This window comes from Sardina pilchardus, chromosome 16 (assembly GCF_963854185.1).
Source record: "Sardina pilchardus chromosome 16, fSarPil1.1, whole genome shotgun sequence".
NCBI lineage: Eukaryota > Metazoa > Chordata > Actinopteri > Clupeiformes > Clupeidae > Sardina > Sardina pilchardus.
The window spans coordinates 13638931-13659220 of NC_085009.1; the positions used below are offsets into that span (position 1 = coordinate 13638931).

The 20290-nt window shown below is 41.5% G+C and overlaps 2 protein-coding genes and 1 long non-coding RNA gene across 3 annotated transcripts; 2 read left to right on the top strand and 1 right to left on the bottom strand.

Annotated features, from left to right (window-relative positions):
• Positions 1 to 5457: 5457 nt before the first annotated feature.
• Positions 5458 to 8768, bottom strand: elp5 (elongator acetyltransferase complex subunit 5). Its single transcript, XM_062516757.1, has 8 exons — positions 8488 to 8768; positions 8110 to 8170; positions 7943 to 8023; positions 7598 to 7809; positions 6637 to 6812; positions 6311 to 6403; positions 6107 to 6207; positions 5458 to 5933 (listed from the first exon to the last, which is right to left on the bottom strand). Exons 1-8 carry the CDS (start codon positions 8540 to 8542, stop codon positions 5825 to 5827), a joined length of 888 nt encoding a protein of 295 aa, XP_062372741.1. The 5' UTR covers positions 8543 to 8768; the 3' UTR covers positions 5458 to 5824.
• A 143-nt stretch (positions 8769 to 8911) lies between these two features.
• On the top strand, positions 8912 to 13931 carry phf23b (PHD finger protein 23b). The gene is made up of 5 exons (XM_062516760.1): positions 8912 to 9472; positions 11233 to 11264; positions 11353 to 11445; positions 11542 to 12133; positions 12462 to 13931. Exons 1-5 carry the CDS (start codon positions 9445 to 9447, stop codon positions 12653 to 12655), a joined length of 939 nt encoding a protein of 312 aa, XP_062372744.1. The 5' UTR covers positions 8912 to 9444; the 3' UTR covers positions 12656 to 13931.
• An 860-nt stretch (positions 13932 to 14791) lies between these two features.
• LOC134060144 (uncharacterized) lies at positions 14792 to 19739 on the top strand. The gene is made up of 2 exons (XR_009935136.1): positions 14792 to 14978; positions 15142 to 19739. It is a non-coding gene; the product is annotated as an uncharacterized LOC134060144 (long non-coding RNA).
• The last annotated feature ends 551 nt before the right edge of the window (positions 19740 to 20290 follow it).

A 20290-nucleotide genomic window follows, 5' to 3' on the forward strand; every position in this document is an offset into this window, starting at 1 on the left:
TTGTTGTAATAACTCAGCATCACTTTGATTCGTGAGAAAAGACATTCTTTCAGCATGTTGCCTTCCATCCACATACAGTGTGTAATGCTGACCTTAACTGATGCTGAAGCATCATATTATAGCTGTGCAATTGGTATCGGGATATAGCCTTTTGTGCCATTATACAACCTCTGACTTCACACGTCACACGCATCCATCTGCTTGAAGTCCTCATCTCGTCGAGCCAGACTATATGCAGCAAGCAAATACTCCACAACTATACTTTGTCTCCAGTATAGCGTTTTTTCTTGTATAAGTGATCAACTTTGTGCACCATATAAGCACCACACCTCATGCCAAAGCTGAACCAGTCATGTACACGTGTATGAATGGAAAAAATCACATTCACACAAACAGTTATACTCGCTTCCACGTTATATTACACCATTTAAAGTAGAAAGGAAGAAACTGAAGAAAAAAGAACATATTAAATCTTACCGTAATGTTGTCAGAATGTTATGTGTTGCAACCTGAATGTTGACTATGATCTACTAAGAGCACACAGCAAACGTTCCGTGTGTCACAGATGTGTGTGATTCTCATGTAGCCTAGTTGTGTTTTGCACCGTATGTGATCTAGACGAATAATCTGACTTTACGTATGTTGGAGTCTTTTTGTAAGGGTTTTTAAGCCTGTTGTATTTTCGGAGGGGATATGTTATATAGCCATGGCTATTTTTTTTAACATGCATTTTATTACTACTATCACTCCATTCAGTTAGTATGGCACATGATCAAGGTACATTTACTTTGTGTTGGTGAAAACGTCTAAGAGTTGGTACAGATTCCCAAGTCACTGTTTAATTAATGGTTGTCGGTTCAATAGTTGAATTTCAATAGCTTCAATAGTTGAATTTTATTTGGAATGACCTGTCACTACCTCTACATAGATATAAAGCTACTGTATCAGTGATATTGCTTCAGTTCATTACAAATAACAGGCTGTTGTAAAGTTGATTATATAAAGGCTAAGATTATTCCCAATTTCGCCTTTGTCTGACAGCAACTGCATCTGCTCCTCCAGATTTAAGTTGGCTGAAATAAAAAAAAGATGGAGATGAAGACAGAATAAAGTGGAAGTGCTTTGGTCAAATCACGTTTTATCATTGTGCTGAGGCTGCTATATTTTCAGCTGCATAATCTTTAATGCATGGGTCTGAGCATCGCAGAAGGGAACTTGTGTTGCAATCTGAAAGGCCAAGCTCAAAACAGACTCTAGTGCAGGGTTTAAATGCTCAGAGCATGCATGATAAATACGAGAAAAATAAGGTTGATGAATACTACAAAAACGAAAAATGTATCAACTAAACCAATCATAAGTAAGTATTTGATATAATTTATATAACAGTAATCAACTTATGTAGTTTAAGATACATAACATTGAAAGCCAGTACCTCAACAGAATGTGGATGTTATTGAATAAATGTGGTCCACTAACCTTATGGATGGCATACAGTTACAAAATTACAGATGTATAGAGATCTGATGTATTCAGAATAATGAGAGAAGAATAAACAAACTGGTTACCTGAATACAAGGCCGTAATCATAATATACTTTGAGGCGGCTATGCACCCTAGTATTCAACGGCTGCAAGATGCCCCACCCACCACCAACATGAAGACATAAATTGCTACAGTCACTCACCGCTGTCCAAAAATAATCACTTGCTGCTGTAGCCTAATCACACATTGTAGAATCAATTCTAGGCCTACATAGCCACCAGCCTATTGTGTAAATTTAGGATCTGAGGATCTATTATTATTTCCAACACAAATTGTGTGACAAATAACACAACTTGTGTTGGAAAACAACACAAACTATGTTGTCCTTCCTTAAAGACATCAATGTGTTATTTCTAACACATCCATTTTGAGAGTGAACAACACAAAGAGGAGAAGAGCAGAGCTGCGGAACACTATTATTTTGATATTGACCCTATTGACCCTATCATTGCCTGAATACCTGTACATTTGACAGAACCCTCCTGCTGATCTCATTGGTTTAGAGCCAATTCACGTTTCCCCTTAGAGGGAGGAGGTGAATACAGGGATAAGCGACTACTGACCGTCAGCTGACCACAGACGCCTTCCCAAGCGGGATTCGGAACATTCGGAAGAGCGGTGAGTGGTTTTGGTCATCTCGTACTACTCAGTAGTCTGTAGATTTCATGTGCATGTAAATAGGACTTTGTAATAATCTGGTGCTGATGTTTACTAATGGTCAATCACTGCATGACCTGGTGACAGTGTATAGGTCTAAATTGACTATTTACAATCTTGTGCAGTTCAGTGCAGAATCGCTTTCTCTGAATTAGCTCACTCGGTCGCACGGACAGGCAGGTTACTATTTTTACACAGGCTCGGCTACTTGATGCATTGGATGAGAAGGTCTAGTCAATCTAAGGATAAGCTGATGTAAGCTGCTTTAAGTCACTTCAGACTCAAATCTAACAACCTATTTTCCGTTTATCTTCATGAAAACAGTGTTGTTTGCTCTTGAGGATGTGTGGATCTCTGTGCCTGGATATTATCATGCAAGTTTAAGGAAAGATGAAAGGTGGCAGTGCATAGGCTAGCCTGTTGTGACTCCATTATCCATACACCACCATGTCTCAGAAATATTTTCTTCTTATTATTATTGAGGCTCTAGGTCTGGGGGATACTTTGTCTTGTGGGGTACTTTTTTATATCAGTTCAAATTATTTTACATTTAGTAATTGTATTCAAAGGTTATAAAATCTATTTATGTTTGGAGAAAAACTTAACCAAGTATTGCAGTGGTTAGATTTTAAAATCACATAGCTCTCATTCTGGCCTGTTATCTTTCGGGGCCCTGCTTTCGCAAATGACCTTACCAAGAAAATGAATCAAGGACGTACTGTAGACATGGTGGAGGCAAGCAGCCCATGTGGCACAGTACAAGTGGTGGAGAAAGGCTCCGCAGTTGGTGCAGAGTGAATGAATGTCGAATATTAAACCAACTTTACCGCAGGTCTGACTGGAGGAGGATGTTGCGAGGGCAGAGGAGGACAAGGGCGGCCCAGCCACAGGCATGGGAATGGGGGTGGGAGATAATTGCAGACAGGGTGGAGGCAACGACAGATGGTGCAGTGGCACTGGCAGGCACGAATGATGGATATGATGGATTAGCCATAGCCGCAGACACAGCGAAGGACACGATGGATGGACACAATTGAACCAGTCACTGGGATGAGTGACTGATGTCGTGTGGACCGTGTGGTCAGTGGTGATGTCGTGTGTGGACTGTGTGATTGTGTTGTGGTCCGATCTGATGTTGTGTGGTTCAGGATTGTGTGGATGTGCTCAAGTGGTCAGTAATGCATGCTGCTGCGAAATCAGCATCACTGACCATTTTCTCTGTTGAAGCACCAAATCCCTCGAGACCTTTTTTTTTTTGCACATGCTACAGTGACAAGTATTCCAAGCGCTCCATAGTTTCACTGCCCCAGCTTGCCTTTGGCTTCCTCTGGCGAGAACGCTCCCTGGATTCTGGACACAAGTGACTCATCCTTGGCAGTGAAATGGACCTATCCTATTACCTGAACTCTAGAAGGTTAGGCCTATTGCTGCACAACCCTGACCTCATATCAAGTGAATGTGCCTCTTCTGCGATCTGAATACATTTTTGTTTTTGCAAAATGGGGCAGTCAGTGGAAATAATTAGCTAGTCTTATAGCCCAACTGCCTTGCTGGTTAGCCTGCATTTAGGACATCAGACAGACGCACACCCCCTGCGATGGGTTGGCCAGTGCCTCAGCCAGGCAAGATTGCTTATTGTGTCCTTCCCCCTCAGGCAACCCTAAGGCCTTACAAACAACCTAGTAAAGAGATCTTCCACAATGTTTATGCCAAAGACCCTTGGCTGACCAAGACACTGCAGAGGGATCCACCATTAGCCTACAGAACATATCCCATAACACTTTGTCCCTTACTTTTACCAACAAGTTGGCAACAACCATTAGTGAAGTGGCCTGCAGAACATGAATGAAGTAATTTTGTAATGCCAAGCCATTAAAATAATTATTGTCTAGTCTGAAAGCCAGACTCCAGACTTGAGTCACGCTCTGGGTCCATGCACCACTTAAGCATTTGTTTTTCTAGCTAATAACAATTGGCCGGGTTTCCCAAAATCGTTAAGAAGCTCTTAAGTCCTAAGAACTTCTTAGGAGCGTTCTTAGAACATTCTTACAATGCTCCTAAGAAGTTCTTAGCACTTAAGAGCTTCTTAACAATTTTGGGAAACCCGGCCATTATCAGATGAAAGGCAAAATTTCAGCTGGCTGCTTGAATATTTCAGCTGCATTCGCGTGGTCAAACACACACCAGTCATAGGATTTTAAACCACCACACCCATTTGTCCACTGTTGCTTTGTTATACAAATCCACACAGAAACAATAACCACTTTGTTCATGTTTAATACCATAGTGTTCTTTGTGTATCGTGGCTCAGGATACCTCTAAACCTAATTTTGATGGATTTGAAGTTGCATAGAAGCTTTATATTTTAAGCACAATTGTCTGAGCGCAGACGAGTTGCCTGAACAGGTCTTCAGATCCTAATGAAGGCACATTTCCATAAAGCTCCACATTAAACGTCGTTGTTGATCCCACAGAAAGCCTTCACTGTTGGAGCCTAATCTATCCCTAATCATTTCCGCGTAAACGTCAGTCTCTCTCGTCTTTGTGTGTCACTGCAGGGGATGTCGGCGTCTCAGGTGGAGTCCGTGGTGAGCAGCGTGGAGTCCCTGCTGGCGGAGGCGAGGCGGGTGCAGTCCCAGTGCGGCGAGCGGTCCGAACAGCTGGCCGCGGTCGCCGCACACCTGCGGGAGGAGATGGGGGAGCTGCGGGACGAGTGCGAGACCACACAACTGGACATGGCCCGCATGAGGCGCCAACTGGACGAGATGCTCGAGTCCAAAGCGGCCTTCGAGGCGCGCGAGAGGCAGAGTCGCAAGCTGAGCAAACAGCTCTGAGTTGGAGTGTGTGTGTGTGTGTGTGTGTGTGTGTGTGTGTGTGTGTGTGTGTGTGTGTGTGTGTGTGACACCAAAGACGAGTGCAAGTCATTGTTCACTTCCATCTGTATACATGGCTTGGTGAGGAGGGACCCTTTCAACAATTTCCCCCTCTGACAATATGTTCATATTTCAATCAAATAAACAAACGGGTTGTGGAAACATTCTACAGTATACTTTTTCTTTCAGTTGCAGCACCTTTAAATCCTAAAATTAAGGAATTGGCATTTAGGATTGGGGTACAGAATTCCCACACATAATTCTTGACACTGGCGCAAAACATCATTTTTCATTCAGGAGGTCAACAGTCGGGTATTGCTGATTCCATACATAAACTGAATAACATATCCACTGATTCAGATACAGATTGCCTCCTACTACAACGCAGGTTACAAAGCAGATTTACTTAATAATCAGCAGACCCTTTGCCATTCTAACAAACATTTTAGCCATCTGGGAAATTCCTAAACATCACTTGTGGTAAAGGAATGAAATGTGGTAAATGCCTTGACTATGAAGCACAGCACCATCCTGTGGAGATCTACAGTTAGAATAATAATAATAATAATAATAATAAAAAAAATCATCCTGTTAGCTCTAACCACATCAGCCCGGAGGGGAAACCTTTGGGATTTTCAGTAACAACTGCTCATGGTACAAACATCAACAAAAGCCCATTACTGATACATGCCCGGTTTAGGTCATGTACGCATTTTAAATATAAGAAGGTTGTTTTTGCCTGTGTGGCATCCTCAGACATCAAGGTCCTCGTCAGGATCTTCTTGATCAAAATCATCATTTTCATCTGGCTCATACAGAATTCGACCTGCTCCTTGTCCTGGATTGAGTAGAGCGGACTTCCTGTTTACAACAAAAAAGAGATTCATTAGTAGGACATTTAAAATAAAACATATCCACAAGAAGTATTACGACAATCATTTTGACATATATGTAGCTATTCATCATCATTATTATTAAATTTGTTACAGGTAAATAAAGCCGAGAAATAGACAGAATTTTGCATATCTCCTCACTTTTCTTGACTAAAGACAAAGGGTAAGGCCACTTTCTCTTTAGCCTCTCTCTCCATTTCTGACAGGTGAAGGTTAAAGGTAAGGTTGGCTGTCGGATCGACCTGAAAGAAGAATGAAGACGATCAGTTCAACTTAATCAGTTACTGTTCATTAAATCATTGGTGGAATTACAAGTGCTATCATCTTAAATTGACTGTGTCTTACCTCAGAGTCAGGCTCTGCCTGTGTCGGCATGGCATGGCTGACTTTGCTGTGCACAGTGATGGTCAGATCTTCCTGGACACTAAAGAGCTCTTCCTGATAACACACACACACAAGAAAAAACCACACACACACACAATAATGAACAAGCTATCTTTTCAGATTGAGTATAATACAAAAAAAATACTCAACAAGTCATGTACAACAAACTACACAGCTACTACATAAATCTGTGGGTGAAACACTGAGAAAAACCTAACAGAGATTTGACTGCTTGAGAGTTCAGCAAGCTTGCAACACAGACAAATAAAAATAACAGAAAGTCTAACCTCTTGAAGAACTTTTCCTGATTTCGTGCGTTTTGTTATCTTGGCTAAAGCCCACGGCCCCTTTGTCCAGGGTGCCAGTGAGATGACTGTCGAGGCCAAGTGGGACACACTTCCCACCACACTAGTTTGGTGCAGGTCAGAGTGCAGTAGCCCTATGATGGTTTTAACAGCACCCCCTGGTGATCAGGAGAAAAACTGTTATGCATTCAAAACATACCAATAGCTAGACTGTAACTATAAGGAGAAGCAGTAGGATCAAAATCTCTACTGTACTGTGGTTGGTGGCACGTGATAACACTCACCTACTGTCTAGTGCCACTTGCCTACTGACCTGCGAGACGGTCCCATGGCACTTGCCTACTGTCTTATGGCACTTGCCAACTATACCAACCCTAACCCATGGAACAGTTGGCATGTGGCACGGGACAGTAGGCGAGTGACAAGAGACAGTACTCATGGGTTTCATCAGGTCCCTTGCCACAGGTGTATAAAATCAAGCACCTAGTTTATGAATGCAGACTGCATGGGGCTTGATTGCATTCACCTGTGGCAAGGGACCTAATAAAACCTGTGAATAGGTAACAGTAATGCAGGACAGAGGGCAAGTGTCTCAAAACAGAAGGTGAGTGGTGTGGGACAGTATAGGAGACAGCAGGACAGTAGCATGGTACAGAAGGCAACTGGCACAAGACAGTAGGCAAGGGTTGTAGGACAGTATTCATGGGTTTCATCTGGTCCCTCATAGTGTAAAATCAAGCACCTAGATTATGAATGCATACTGCGTGGTGCTTGATTAACCCACCTGTGGAAAGGGACCTGATGAAATCCATGAATACGAGACAGTAAGCGAGTGAAATGAGACGGTAGGGGTGCCACCAAGAACGGTACTGTAAAGTTTTTGCAAACTCTTACTGCTACTGTAAATATGGTAAATGACAAGATAGTGTTAGAAAATGCACACCTCTCTTTAGCTCTTGCAATCGTTTGCAGACCACTACAGGATCAAGGTGTCTCAGAAGCCATGAGAGGGAGTCAATGACCAAGACGGCAGATTTGGATTGCTGTGTTTGAGTAAGCAGGGTTGATAAATCCTGAGAGATGAATTGATGAACATTGAATGATGAGCGCTTCAACCAGCCCAAAGGGTCTGCAAATCCACCATGGAAATGCATCCTTGAAAGAAAGAAATAGGTAAATGTATAAATAGGTACATTTATGGCAAATAAATGTGTAAATATCAAAATAAAGGATAGCAGGCACTGGATTTTCAATAAGTTGTCTTCCGAATGGAGTAACAATAGGTCACCTTCGAACACATTGAGTATCCAAGCCATCACGCAGTTCCTCCTCGCTCACCTCGAACTCCAGCACATGAACCACGTCTTCCCTGGTGCAAAACAGCAAACATAGCCTTTAACAAATTACAATTACAGGAACTTCTCCATTAACTGAGAGATTCGACTTAAAGCTTACCGTTTCAGTGCAGTATTTATATAACCCTTAAGGAGACAGCGACCCGAAAAATTGGCAGTGTCTGAAAATATGAGCATAACATTACAAACAGTGCATTTGTCTTAACGCAATCTTCACTTAACAAGTAAGTTTTCTGAAAAATAGGATTTCTAGGATTGACATTGTTTAATAATAATGTGGGGGGAAACACACAGAGACTGAATGATTAACAATCCATGCAAATCCACATTTCAACAGTGCGGGAGAGAATGCCCACGGCAAGTCCAAGTTAGCCTTCAGTTGAGTTGACGTTGACATACAGTAGATGCGATAAAATGTCTCAAGTCTGAGGGTGCATATGTTTCAGTGGAAAGCAAGACAGCTCTTGCTCACAGTTACCTAGAAATATGATGAAATTTCCTGCATCTGCTCCTTGTACAACATCCAACAACATTTTGTGATCGACGATGCTAGCTGCCTCACCAGCTAACTATGCCACTTACGTTACATCAAAGACAGCCTGTTTATAAACAGAATTTGCATATAAGTCGATATACCTACAGGACAATGTATAAAAGAAGTTTAGATACAAGACTTAAAGGCCTCCTGTCATGAGACATTTTGTAAAGTCCATGTTTAAAATACTAATGGTAAATGGTAACCCTATGCCTCATGGAAACGCTAAATGCATCAAGCGATAATAACATGGATATTGTAGTTTTTCAGTCTTATCATTGCCCTAAAACCATGATAGGATGTTACGTAATTGAACTACAACTCCCGCAAGACACAAACAAATGCCTAGTGGTAGGAACCACAAGGGCCCTCTTCTGCAGAGCACTTGACATCGATAATGGTTTGCGTGAAGCGCGCCGAAGACGACACGCAGACGTATTTTCGAAGAACTTTGTAACTCGTAGCCTTCTGGTCACGTTTGCGAAATCGAACAGTTTGAATACTATTTTAGTGGTCATTTGTTATTTGTCGGACAGATGTCACAAGCGATTGTCGATGTGATTTCTGTATACTACGCTGATCAGTAACGTTAGTTGTTCAGCTAGCAACCAAACTATCTCAGCAGGATTATTTATGCAACACTGTGACGGAGAAATTATTAGCTGGCTATGCTAGCTAGTTAGCCAAGGCTGTAGTTGCAAGTTGGCAATTCCGGAGGGGAGAAGAAGCAAACACTATCCATCGTATTGCTGAAAAGTAAGATTATATACGATTCAACCGAAGAACTGAAGCTAGCTAAGTTTTTCTCCCCGGCCGGGGGTTGCTCCCACCAAGCCGGGTGAATTGCGAAGACACTGGCTGGTGCCAAAAGATCCCCGTGTCCTCGTTGATGAGGCGACAATGCTCGAAATTATGTCTGACCATCAAGGTATGTGGGTTAATCTGATATTTTTATTTTAATCATTGTAAGGGAGTGTATATTTGATTGCGATGTTTAAGTTAACAGATGCAGCGAAAGGCCAACAAGCTAACGTTACGCGTTAGCTTGCCGATGCTGGGTTACGATACAAATCTTGTTAGTGAGACAACTTGGGCTGGGAGCTGATGTCATGAATCACATCAGTTATTACTTTCCATTGCTATTAAACGAATCTTGATCCAATCGTTTATGTCTGTTCAAACGTAGGGAGTCCCTGCGTTAATATCGAATAACTTTTTGTAATGCATTTTGGCTAGAAATGTTTGGTGCCTTGTTGGCTAACCAGCTCTTTAGGGGTTTTTTTGCTAGCTATCTAGCTTCTTTTTAGCATGGCTAACATGGTTACAGTTAGCTGGACGGTGGAGACAACGCAACAGTTTGCCATTTATATGTAACGTTTATTGACAACATCTCAATCCGCCTCATGTTTACTGGCGATTATGGCCGTTTTTGCTATTTAGGGAAGAACTTAATGCGAATCCAGAAAGGACGATGTTTTTCATCGATTGCATTGTTCAACGAAATTGAAGGACTTGGCATCTAAAATCAACTGGTCAAAAAAGTCGTGTTAGCTAACGCTAACTATGTTAGCAGCAAACGTTTTTTTTATATTTGCATAGCGCTTACTGAGCTAATGCTTCTTAGAGCTAACATGAACTTCGGTTGTCAAGTGACAGCAACACGGCCTAAATATTAACACGGTGGCCTTTACTTAGCCTAATAGCTTTTAGGTTGAAATCCGCTCATGTAGATTGTGTATTTGCCAGTTATCGTCAATGTCAGTAACGGTAACATTAGCTAACGTTAGCTGACGCTAACCTCAGGCGCACTTGGCTGCCTTTTCTAAACCTGGTGCATATGGCTAACTTTACCATATCTAGACTTGTCTCCTAACTTATATATATTTATTTACATTTAACTGTTAAGTGGCCCTGAACCAAAATAAAGTCTGGACTGAAAACGAATACAAATATTTTGCAGCTGATCTGGGAGATATTGTTAGGTAACGTAACGTTAGCAGTAGAAAATCTGTTCGGACATGATTAGTGAACCTATGCCAGCTATGCTGGCTAGCCAGCTAAGTAACGTTATGGTGTGTTCACATGCGGTGTCTTAGTTTTGACCATTCGACGTAGCTGTGGATAGCTTTCGAGAAAGCTAACTAAGTTGTAAATGTAATTTTAGTTCCAATTTAAATATCTTGAAAGCATTTGTGCGGGATTGCGAGTGTCCATGCTAACCAGTCATGACAAGTAAAGCTGACAATGCTTATCTCGGACCACGCAATCTGCTAGCTTGCTAAGCCTGTAGGTATGTTTATCTTCAATTTGAGCAAATTATTGCGATATTCGTTGTCAGTTGTGTTCTGAATTCTGATGGTTTTCACCTCGATCAAACATCTGATGTGTGATTTCGACATATTTTTATTTGCTAAACGCGCTCAATCGTTGTTGTTGGTCATGATGTCTATACGATCGCCGTTGAAGCAGGATAGATATGCTGATCTGCACGATTTGTCGTCTATCAATCAGCTAATGTTAAGTGAATTTCTCCATGTCATCGCTGTGTTGTGTATTAAGTACAACAGACTTGCGTTTGTGTGGACTGCGTGTATCTTTGTTTATCATTGGGTTGGGGCTCGTTTCTGATAGACAAACGTGTATCTCAATGAATATGCGTTAAATGTGCTTATTTTCTTGTCTTGACAGATTCATTACTGAAGTGCAAATCGGAGCCTCTGGTAAGTCAAAATATAGTATGACACATTAAGAAAACAATCACTTAAAATAATGTGGCATAAATGTAACTAACGATTTATCCATCTAAAGCCCCCAGAGAGGAGGAAGCGGACGGTAGAGGACTTCAACAAGTTCTGCAGTTTTGTGCTTGCTTATGCAGGCTACATCCCCTCCCCGAAAGAGGTAAGACCCAAAACGTGTGCTTCTTGTATGCTTTATTTTTATTTGTTGTGATTTCTGTTCTCTGAACCTTTTCTCATCTTCATCATATTGTTTTAGGAGAGCTCGTGGTCGCCGACCTCCTCCAGTTCCCCACACAGCTCAGGGGCATCGGGAGAAGGCGGGAGCACAGCGCTGGGGAGCAGTTGGCGGGAGGGCTCTTCAGATCTGCACACCATCCACACGTTTGTGAGGAAGGCCCGCTCCAACAAGGGCTCCAGCAAGAGCATGCGCCGATTGCCGTCCGACAGCACCTTGCTGGACAAAATGCGCCTGAAGGACTCGCTATACGAGAGCCACGTCTCGGCGGGCAAGTCGGCCGAGCGCAAGAAGGACAAGAAGCTGAAGCGCGTGTCCGGCGGCGGAGGGCCCGAGAGCAGCAGCAGCGGCGGCGAGAAGCGCGCCCGCATCAAGCGCAGCCGCAACCCAAAGCAGTCCAAAGCACTGAAGAAGATCAAGAGCCCGCCGCAGAGCGAGACCGACTCGGAGCACGGGCTGGGCGAGGGGCGCGCGCGGCGGCCAGAGCTGGGCGAACGAGGAAGCCCGCCGTCCTCGGTGTCCGGAGGGCTGGCCAAGTCCGAGAGGGACGCAGAGATGAGCTCGAGTGAGGGCGAGACGTGGATTGCCGATGAGGATATCATGGTAGAGTCTGGTGAGTATTGCTAGAGTTCTGTGACCGGGCTGTACGTTAAGGGTTCATTCTTCATAGCACTGGTGCTACAGAGGTTGATAGTTTTGTATCACAATTCACTAAATCTCGGTATATAGTTACAAATACTTCCTCTGTAGACTACACTCATTTAAACATTTTAAAATAAGGTGTCACTGGTGCTAAGTTGGTAAATCATCCATAGCACAGACTGGTGTATTGGTAACATGTAGTACTGCTCAGCCATGCTGTTTTGCCTTTGCCTATAGCCTCACTGTCGCTAACGCTCCTTTATTTTTAACCATCGTTGTCTATTTTCTGTTGCTTACAGGTGATGACTCCTGGGACTTAATTACCTGCTATTGCGGAAAGCCTTTTGCCGGGCGGCCCATGATTGAGTGCAACCAGTGCGGAGTGTGGGTACACCTCTCGTGTGCTAAGATCAAGAAGTCCAATGTACCAGACATCTTTTACTGCCACAAGTGCAGGGACTGTCGACGGTCTGGACATAAGAAAGACCCTTAAATATTTAAGTGCTGAGAATGTCTTGAATATGGAAGTTTCATTGCATCTAAATCCTTGTTAGAAGGAGAATGTTTCTGTTTTTTGTTTTTTTGTTTTTGTTTTGTTTTTTTGTTTTGAATGAATTCAACTGGTTGGTAACCCTAAACTGGTCCCTGGCTGACAACTTGAAAACAACAAAAAATCACTTTAGGTTAAGATCCAGATAAGACAATCACTGTCCTGCCTAAGCTAATGAAGTTCACTTGTTTTTTTGTTTTGTTTTTGTTTTTGGTTTCGTACAAAATTAGGAATTCAGTGCACAGAATTGTTCTCTTGGACTTAGTTACAAAGTTACAAACTACAATTTGCAGCTTGTGTTAAATCTCTTTCTCATGGCTCCACAGCACAACTGATTTTGTTATGCACTAATATCAGACCCTGGTCCTAAAAGTACCTTTTTAGATGTCATTATATGGCTAGGATTCACCACAAGTCTGTCTGGATAAAATGCCAATTCAGGTTTCTGATGATGCCTTCATTCATTTGTCAGTCAATTCACATGTCTGTCTTAATATGGTGAAGTGGACAAGGGTTGCTACAGATGCTACGGTGTCAGTGGTAAATTGCAGGTGCATATAAGGGAAGTTGTATATTGTTATGTGGATAGTGTTCATTAAATGTCAACATTCTTTCTGAGGTGCACACAAATCCTCAAATCTGCTACCATAATCAAACCATCTGTTTGCATTTGTAAGTTCCCTTACCTAAAAGGGAAAGAGAACCAGTGATTTTCCAGAAGTGTATTTAATCAGTACTAAACTCTTCAGCATGTTTTGGTGTTTTTTTTTGTTTTTGTTTGTTTGTTTGATTTTTTTTTCTTGCAGCTGCTAACACGGAATACTGGCTACCAACCATTTTGATGCATTCTATTAACTTTTCTGTTTTGCTTTTGAACTGTTATAACTGTCTTGTATACTGGTCTTCAGATGGCACTTACCAACTTGTAAAGCCTGTGGGACTTCTCAAAAAGAGGAGCCTTCGGCTGGATATCTTCATTCTGTATGGGCAAGGCAGTCTGAATGGCTGGCTGCAATTTATGACCGCACTGGTTGTGAGTTCTCACCTGGAGTTCAACCAGGCAAGCTGTTTAAATTGGTCCCTTTTTTGTTTTGTTTTAGGTTAAGACTCTGCAAGGGTTGTGGGATATTCAGTGTTGTGTAATGGAGGACTAGGCCCTATATTGACGCCCTGTGGTCGTCGTTAGGCCGCCATTAAATCTCTGCATGGTTGGTTGTAATGAAGTTTTTGTTTGGCTTTTTTTTTTTTTTTTTTTTTTAAATTCTGTGTGAGGAATTGGCTCAGTCACCAACCCACCCCACCAAGTCAGACCAAGCCCATCTCCCCTCATGCTACGGGTTGTCTCTTCTTAAAGCTAGTTTCGAGACTAGATTTTTTTTTTTTTGTGTACAGTGAAAAGTAAGAGTTTATGGCACTCAAGAGTGTTGTGGCATTAAGTCCATCAAGTTTTTGTTTTCTTTTATATCAGTTTTGTTCGTAGGTGGGGCTTTGGCTTCATTAGCATCCCCAAAGGCCACCGCCCCCTCGACCCTGTGTATATATCCCTTGTCCTATTGAGAACTGTACATACAAGAGTGAGGATAGAACAGATAGCCAAGCAAAGGTTATATTTTTGGCGTCTTATTTCTTTAAAGTAGCTTGGGAAATAATAAGACAAATAAATCTTTCTTTTCGATGCTCATAAGCTGTTGTATTTTTCTGTCCCATTGTCAAAATTTCAGACCATTGTATTTCAACAATTTTATGACTTTATTTGTTCAAAATGCCATAAAAAACATTCAATTTTATCATTTTGGTAAGCACACTAGTTTGTGTTTGTCCGTTGTTACATAGCCACTAGAGGGAGCCAACGTATTATGGCACATCATAAATAGCAATAATTTACATATTAATGGGATTACAGAGTTGAAATTATATACAATACTTCAATAAGTCAAGATATAAATCTGACAGTCAAGTGTGTTAATCAACAGGTGGAGGGATGAAAAGCTCTTCTGCATTTTGGTTCAGTCTGTGTAATCTTCCCAGATGTCCACTGGCTCATCCTGCAACAAAAATTGTTTTTATGTTACACAGGGGTGCACTCAACTGAAAAGCACATTATGAAACAAATGTAAACTGGTGTGATGTGATGGATGACACCACCCAAAAAAAAAGTGATTCTCAGAGGCGCTCACCTTTCTGCTGTGGTGGCTCGACAGCAGTCCCACCCCGATGGAGTCCAAAGGGGCTGTCACCCGCTTGCTGTAGCAAAAGAGAGAGGAAGGTACATATCCATATAATCTCCCTGGCACATGATCTGATGTTAAGTCTAGAAAAATTGCTGCCTTGCATGAAATTAACTGGTCAAAAAAAACCAAACATCTGGTGAAAAGCGTGACAAGCGTTACAAAACAGTATTGTGTGATTAACTGTTGTTTGCTCCAAAGGTGGTGGAGAGGATAAAACAAAAACAAACAAAACAAAATAAACAAATCTAATGCAGACACGTCAGCTAGAAGCCTCACATCATGCGTGTCTCCTCCCCCCCATGCACTTACTGCTTGTGCCTGCGCCGATTGCGACCGACATGCTGGGAGGCAGGTAGCCGCTCAAGTGGAGTCAAGAAGGGCGTCATCTGGTTGTGGCGGGAGCCCCAGTCCTGAGTCGTCTCCCCCGAGTCACCTGGGAAGAGGTCAGTGAGGTCCGAGAGCTCAGACCAGTGGGGTGAAGGCTCCTGGTCCAATCGATCGGCATTCTGCAATGAGAGTTGAGGAACAGAGTTAGTCAGTTTGATTTTATCCACTTATTGTTCACAAACACAAGGAATTTGGGGTCACTTGCGAAAAAGTTCATGGATAGCATGTAGAGAATCTACATTTTATATGCAGTCAATATATAAATGTACAGACATGTACAGACGTGATAATAAACAAGCAACGTATCAATTCAAATTCAATGTATCAATATAAAAGCCAAAACAATGTACATAAAGTGAAGTATGGAGTGCCAAAAAATACATGTGCATTGCAAATGGGACAGATGTATGATTATTTGTACACATTACAATAATGTCGTTGTGAGTCAGAATGTTTTAGCTGTGTAAAGAAACAAGAGTCTGTACGGTAGATACAGATCAGCTGTTTATGCGGGTGATTGCAATAGGAAAGAAGCTGTCCATGTGTGGTTGCTTTTGTATATATATTTGTATGAGGATGTGGAAATGGCTGTGACAAAAAATGTGTCAAATGATGGTTGTGAAGTGGTATGCGTGTGAACGTGTCAAATGATGGTTGTTAAGTGGTATGCGTGTGAACGTGTCAAATGATGGTTGTTAAGTGGTATGAGTGTGAATGTGGTTCTCATGGTCCTTACTCTGCGTATGCGATCAGGCAGCAGGAAGGCAGACAGCTCCTCGAGGAACAAGAAAAGAGCCAGAGCAGGTAGCAAACATTTGGAGCAAAACATCTGCCAAGACAAGAATATACAATACCTTATTAATTACATACAAACAGACGTGTTTCTTTTTGCAGTCCATCTCTTCACTGTGTTACATTTGTTAAGTTAAGTTATGTCCAATAATATGCGACTAGACTACAAATGCCCTTACTTAACCATATATAGCCACTGAATTAAATACAGAATGTATAGATGCTTAATCAGGTCCTACCGTGATTCAGAGACGGTGGGTTGCTTCTGTAGGTCAGCTCTCTGTTAATGGGTGCTGGATCTCTGTGTGCTGGACGAGGCTGCGTTGGGTATTTGTAGACATGAAGCTGGGGTGGGTTTATATGTAAAAGGGATGTAAGGATGTGTGTGTGTGTGTGTAAGTGTGTGTAAGAGACTGACTTCCTCCACTTTCCTTTTTTTTTTACAGAGGAAGAACACAGATGAGTACATGATTACAACATCACTCTGGATCGGATGATTTATTGTTTACACGTCTGGGCCATATCTGGATAGAACTGGAAAAGACAACAGCAGATGAAGGTTTGACCCTTTAAGATGGATAGGATATGATGTGCACGTTGGCATGGACTGGACAGGCAGAGACTGTGATCTGTTCTTGACACTTGTCGTATAGCTGGGCACTCACAATTTGTGGCCTTGGCATAGACTATACAAAAGGTACTTGTGGATAACTGAAAATTGGTAAAATCACTTCCATGTAAATAATAATAATAATAATAATAATAAACAAACAAAAAAAAAACACCAAACCAGCCGTGTTTACACTGGACTGTCTACATACTCATACAGTCTTTGACTGACTGGACTGCACACACCTTTTGACTGTGACTACACTGTAATGTATATTGATTTTAGGCGCTACATTGTGGCCGTGCAATATTCTGTTTGTGTGTGGTCTCCTAGTAATTTTGATATATCTCGTTTCATTCAGTTTGAGAAGTAGATTGTTGTCTTACAGTTAAGCCCTGTTTATAATGAGTATCATGGGAGAGTATGCGCGCGCCAGCCACACACTCACACATACACACACACACACACACAGTAAGACAATTGGGGATGGAGGGAGGGCCTGGAGCATGGAAGCCTCCTAGGATGGCTTACCAGCAGTCCGACACGTTTTCTCTCTTCCTGCCCTAATTAAGTCTATTTCTGGCTACCAGGACCACCAAACGCAGAGTGACCGCTGACAGATAAACCCCCACAAAAACAAACTGCTGACCGGCAGACCCCACTACACCGGGCCCACTACGCCGCCCAGGCGTCTGTCCACAGGGGCAGAGACCAGATAGGCTATACTGATTACGCTAATTATCAGTGTGTCCCTGTGTATGTGTGCGCGCGCTCGCTCCCTCAACTCACCCCCACCCCTGCATCTCGGCCCTATAAGTAGCCAGGGTGGTCACCGACTCCAAATATAGACCCCATAAATCTCCACACATGCCTCGGACTACCACGCTATCCAGCAGCACGGCGAGGCTGATCAATCTGATGCATTATACAGTTGCATCTGCCAGTCAGTCTTTGTTTGTGATATACATAAGCGTTGTGTCCTCCACTCATTCCGTCCCCACAACGCCACTTATAATGGCATCATATTTTGAACAACTGGCTTCAGTAGTCATGATTGAACTTAACCTGATTTTATTTTGTCTGCTGCATACTGCGTAAGAATCTCAATCTTAAAATAGTATAGAACGTAAGTGCACCTTGTGCAATGTGTATGTTATGTTTTATGTTTAGGATTTTGTAAAATGATTTAGCCAACAGAACAGCAGCAGAGAGTTGGAGGGATTCCTGTGTCAGAAATCCTGATTATTGTAAATGCTTTCAGAGATCCATCTTAATGTAGAATTACTGCCACCTTTGGTAAAGTTTTTAAATCATTTCAAAAGGGAAGCAAATTTAGTTGAAGAAAAAGGAAAATCTCATGAAGAAATATATATTTGACATTACCCACAATTATTGGCTGTCCTAGAAAATCGTATTTACAAAATGTAACAGAAGCATTTTCCTTTCCACTCCTACACGTTCATAGGAGTGTCTGTAAACTTGCAGAAGACTTTCTTTTTCCGTAACGTATGAAAATAAAGTGACACAGAGGCTAAATCCCGGAGTCATTTCTCAACATGAGAAAAACGAGAATACATTCAATTTAAATAAAAAAAAAGAAAGTGTGTTGAAATGTGTAAGTCAGGGATGGCTATAAAAACTAGGTATTTCATTGAAAATGCCCATATTTTTCAGTTAAAACAACAATTAAAAGGTTATAATGAACTGGAAATTAGACAAACATGCTTGGACAAAGACCCATGGTTATCCTGCCCCCTCACCCAGTACAGATGGTAAAAGAGGCGGAAATTCCATATGAACCACTGTTGGAGAGTTACAGAAAGACGTATCAGCTTGGGGTCACCAAGTTCCCCAAAAGTGACCTCACTGCTAATAGATTATATAGAGGGCATGCCAAATAAAAGCATTTCCAGTCATTTAATTGCAGATGTAAGTGGCAGGAGTAACTGAACTGAAAACTGACTTTGTCTCTGCGCTCAAGAAACACTTGGCAAGAAACACAGGTGGGTTTGGTGTAGAAGAATGAGTATGCTGTAAAGACCCCCAATGCCTGAGGACAATTGTGGTGGAGGGTCTGTGATATTTTGAGGCTGCTTTTATTCCCAAAGGCCTTGGAATTTTACAAGAAAAAAACATTTTCAATGCCTTCTGTCAATCTCTGCTAAGACACTAAAATGTCATGATTGGATCATTCATCAGGTCAACGAACCAAAATAAATGTCCAGCTCAAAATAAAAATGGTTTAGTGAACACAAAGTCAAGCTTCTGCCATGGCCATCTCATTCCCCTGATGTAAAGTCCATCGAAAAACAGTGGGGTGAGTCAAAGAGAAGAATGCATGTGTGGACCTAGGGGTGCCAGTAACTGTGGCTGACGTGTTTGTTTTGCCTTTCAAGCAATATTTTTCCTTATTGTTTGCATTGGAACAATAAATCACCAAAGGATTATTTTTTATACTTGGTTCAACTTTGCCAAAGGTGCCAGTAATTCTAATAGCATATACTCATATCATAAGTAAATACAGTGGGCTCCACAATTACAACAATAACTCCACAAGGCATACCAAGGTAAAGATGAGCAAAACAAGTTAAAAGCATAATATTTTGGGGAAATTATTTGAAACAAATGTGTTTAGAAACATATCCTAATTTCTTTAATCTCATATCTTTAATATATTGTTTCCAAATCCTCCGTGGCCTTTTGTGTCATTGTTCTGTTGGGAGGTCCAATTGCAACCTCTTTTAATTCTTGGAATAGGCCGTTTTGCTTTAAATGTCCTGGTAACTTTGACAGTCATCTTTATTTCTATGTCAAAGCTACCTTAAATATTTGTCAAAAACTGAATTATCATTTAATCTATACATAGAACACGGTTAAATGATGTGATTTCTGGAGATTAAGTGAATTTTTTTGTAACCAGTGGCCAGTGGTTCCAGGTATTGTTGAACCCCTTTGATCTGTACGTTCTTAATTTCGAGATTTAACGGTAAATAAACTTTATTTTTCATTCTGAGTGTATCCTTTTAAATTGTGGAATACAGAAAAATGGCATTGGCACAAGTTTGTAGCACAGGTTTTAGAAATAACTGCTCTCAAACATTTATATCTACAGGTGTTGCCAGTTCTTCAGTACACTGTTGAATTAACAGATATCACCAATATTCTTGAGATTTGCACTTTGGGTGAATGTGATCATGTAGTAAAACCAAGCGTACAGCATTATTTAAAGGAGGCGTATTAACTAGAAAACTGTCAAAAACTCTTGCTTCTTTAGAAAGGTTTCAATCACAATAGATCAAATGTAAGTGTTTACAAAGAGGAGGATTAATATTTAGGTCTACCCTGTCAATTGAATTCCAACAGGAAGCACAGTACAAAGGCACGTTGCGGGCGCAACATGCAGGTTAGGTGGCGAGCCGAGACTTGTCAGAGACTTAAAAGGACAAGTTCAGGCATTTAATTCTCCCTTCTTTGACGTACTGTTCTTATTGTTAAAATGCATTTTAAAGGACTGATATTTGTCATAGTTGTACATGGGATGGTCTAACTACAACCACA